The sequence below is a fragment of the Lipotes vexillifer genome, unplaced genomic scaffold, assembly GCF_000442215.2.
Source record: "Lipotes vexillifer unplaced genomic scaffold, Lipotes_vexillifer_v1.1 scaffold875, whole genome shotgun sequence".
Taxonomy (NCBI): domain Eukaryota; kingdom Metazoa; phylum Chordata; class Mammalia; order Artiodactyla; family Lipotidae; genus Lipotes; species Lipotes vexillifer.
The window spans coordinates 372,311-375,260 of NW_006792177.1; the positions used below are offsets into that span (position 1 = coordinate 372,311).

At 52.9% G+C, this 2,950-nt stretch overlaps 1 protein-coding gene across 1 annotated transcript in view; it reads left to right on the forward strand.

The window, feature by feature from the left end:
* The first annotated feature begins 1,510 nt into the window (after positions 1-1,510).
* Positions 1,511-2,950, forward strand: part of PSMF1 (proteasome inhibitor subunit 1) — a 46,554-nt gene continuing 45,114 nt past the window's right edge. The window contains exon 1 of the mRNA XM_007465366.1: positions 1,511-1,774. Within this exon, the coding sequence (XP_007465428.1) occupies positions 1,646-1,774 (129 nt within the window). The 5' untranslated portion in view covers positions 1,511-1,645. The remainder of the gene's footprint in view (positions 1,775-2,950) is intronic.

Consider the following 2,950-nt stretch of genomic DNA (forward strand, 5'->3'; position numbering starts at 1 on the left):
CTTTGCAAGAAAGAAAGCAAGGTAAGGGATTAAGAATAGAAGGTTATTTTGGATGGGATGTCAGGGAAGCCCTCTGCTGAGACTGATAGGAGGTGAGGGAAGGAGTCATTTAAAATGAAAGAGCAAACCATGCAGATGTTTGGGGAAAGAGCAATCCAGGCAGAGGGAGTATATGCAAAGGCCTAGAGAATAGAACATGTGGAAGAGGGAGACTGGTTAGGAAGCTTCTGCAATAGTCCAAGTATGAGATGTCAGAGGCTCAGACCAGGGTGGAGGCAGTGGAGGTGGGTGGAAGTGGTCCGATTCAGAATATATTTTGAGGGTTAAGTTGACTAGCTTTGCTGTTGGATCAGATGTGGGTGTGAAAGAAGAGGGGAGTCAAGGTTATTGCAGTCAAGAGTGCAGGGAAATTGGAGGGGGTAATGTTAGAGAGGGACATTGGGGTGGGGAGCACAGACCACAGGAAGGTTCCTGCAGACCATGGGAAGGACTTACTTTTCTTTTGAGTGTGATGGAAGCCCTGGTAGGGTTTTGAGTAGAGAAGCCATGTGATCTGGCATGTGTTCTAACAGCATCTCTAGTTGCAGAGTGTAGAACAGACTTTAGGGAGGCAGAGATGGAGTATGGCAGTTTAGAGGCTGGTGCAGACATCCAAGCGAGAGATGATGATGGCTTGCAGGGTGCTGACTGGGATGGGAAAACTAAATTTATTTGAGTAAAAACAGTAAGTGGTAAAAATCATGAAGGAGACAGACAAATAAATGACTGACATTTGGTAGTGGATCAGGAGCGCCAGCTCTCCAGTCAGCAGCTGCGTCTTCTTGGGGGAAGCGGCTTCCATTCTCCAAGCTGGTGACAAATCTGCAAAATGGGAATGATAATGGAACATACCTCATAGAGTTTTTGATAGGGTGATGTGAATGTTTTGACACAGGATCTAGCACACAGTAAACATTTAATAAATGTTATCCAAGGAACCAGACTGCTAGATTGCAGTACCATCTCTGCCACTCACTCATCTTTGTGAGATTTACCCCTCTGTGTGTCTGTTTACCCATCAGTAAAATGGCGCTATCAAATACCAACTTTATGGGGTTGGGTGGTGAGGATTAAGTAAATGAATACAAGTAAAGCATTTAGAATAATGTTCCATGGAGTAAGCACCACATAAGTGTCAATTATTATTCTGAATATATTATAGCCCTATTTCATTACCTCTTCTCCCACCAGCATACGTCCACCCCATTCTGCAGTTGGGAGGTCTGTGGCTCAGAACAAGGTAACCTCTCTTCAAACGATGCCACAACCTACGTGCAGCGGACCTGACCGCTGCGGGGAAGACGGAGATTCCAGCTTTGAAGGACCTTGTCCCCAGGGGTCCTGTCCCGCCCAAGCACTGCCTGTCGGAACCCTTTAGCGTCTCCCTTCTGTTTCCAGCCGGGCGCGCTGGCGCAGCAGCGCCGGAGCGGGTAGCTACTTCCGGCGGCCACACCCCAACGCAGAACGTCTCCATTTTGGCCGCGCAGGTGGAGACTCGACGAGAACTAGCGGAGTAGCGGAGTGGAGTCAGCAGAACTGTGAGGGCCGAATCGGCTCACCGCACTTTCTCCCTTTCTTCCTCCGCCCGCAGAAGCCGGGGGCTCTCATGGCGGGCTTGGAGGTACTGTTCGCGTCGGCGGCGCCGGCCATCACCTGCGCGCAGGACGCGCTCGTCTGCTTCCTGCACTGGGAGGTGGTCACGCATGGCTACTACGGCTTGGGTGCCGGCGACCAGGTACGCCACGGAGCCGCCCCGGGGCCAATGTGGAGGGGGAAAGGTGTCTTCTGCCCAAACCCAGAGGACCGGAGGCTCGGTCCAAAGTGCCTGACCTTCCCTCCTCCCAGGTCTGGGTCCTAGGAGTCGTGACACCATGGGTACCTTTAGTCTACGGGTCGGGGAGGTGCTCTGTTGTCCTAGCCTAGCTGGCACAACACGATTTGAAAACCCAAGGACAAAACTCGCTGCAGCACAGGCTGGCAGTCTCCGAGGCCGGGATTGTGCGGATCTGGCAGCAAGACAGGGGTTACTCTCCTGAGTACTCCTCACCTACCCGAACTCCGCCAAGCTCCTTCCCACGCTGCTGGGTGGGGTGGGGCTGTACCCAGTACTACCCTCCTCATTGCTGTAGTCGAGCGCCCACCAGACATCTGGATCCAGGCACAGGTATGGGGGGAGGTTGGGCCGACTCAGCTCCAGTCAAGGGCCCTTAGAGCTCAGACAACCCTTCATGCTCTACTGAAGGGCCTGGTGCAGCCCACTCACTGTTATGGTCTTCACTCAGGCTCCTGGGGAACAGCCACCTCCCACACACGTACAGACATGCACCCTGGGTGTAGGGCCAAGTAAGTTTCCTCCCCAACAGCTGTCCCATCCTCAGGCTCTGCCTCTTAGAGCAGGGGGCCCTGTGGTCATCCCTACAGAGCCCCAGGACTGGCGGGCCCAGCTGCCCTCACTAATTCTTTGCCGTAGCATTCTCCCATCTTCCCTGCTGCTTCCCTGTGACTCTCCCCCTATACATCATTGTACACACCAGCTTCCTGTGAGAACTGGGCCTGGGCCCCTTACTGCCCCTTCATTTCCCTTCTGCTCCATCCGAGAAAATATCCTCCCATACACACGCTCAGGACTCACTGCCTGCCCTTCACTGTCACTCTCTTCTCACTCTCAGAACCTAGACCAGCTCTGGGGAGCAGGGCGCTTCACTCCTTTCATCTTACAGTGAGATTTTAACCTCACTCTCATTTCTAACTGCTTTAGTTCTCAAATACCCTAATCCTTTTTTAGTTTCTCAGATATACATCCAGCGTCTTAATCTTTCCTCTTCTGACACAGAGCTTTAGGGATCCCTCCTCAGACAGAGTTTACACATCCTGGGCTCCTAGAGCCAGGTTCGCCCCCCCCCCCCCCCCC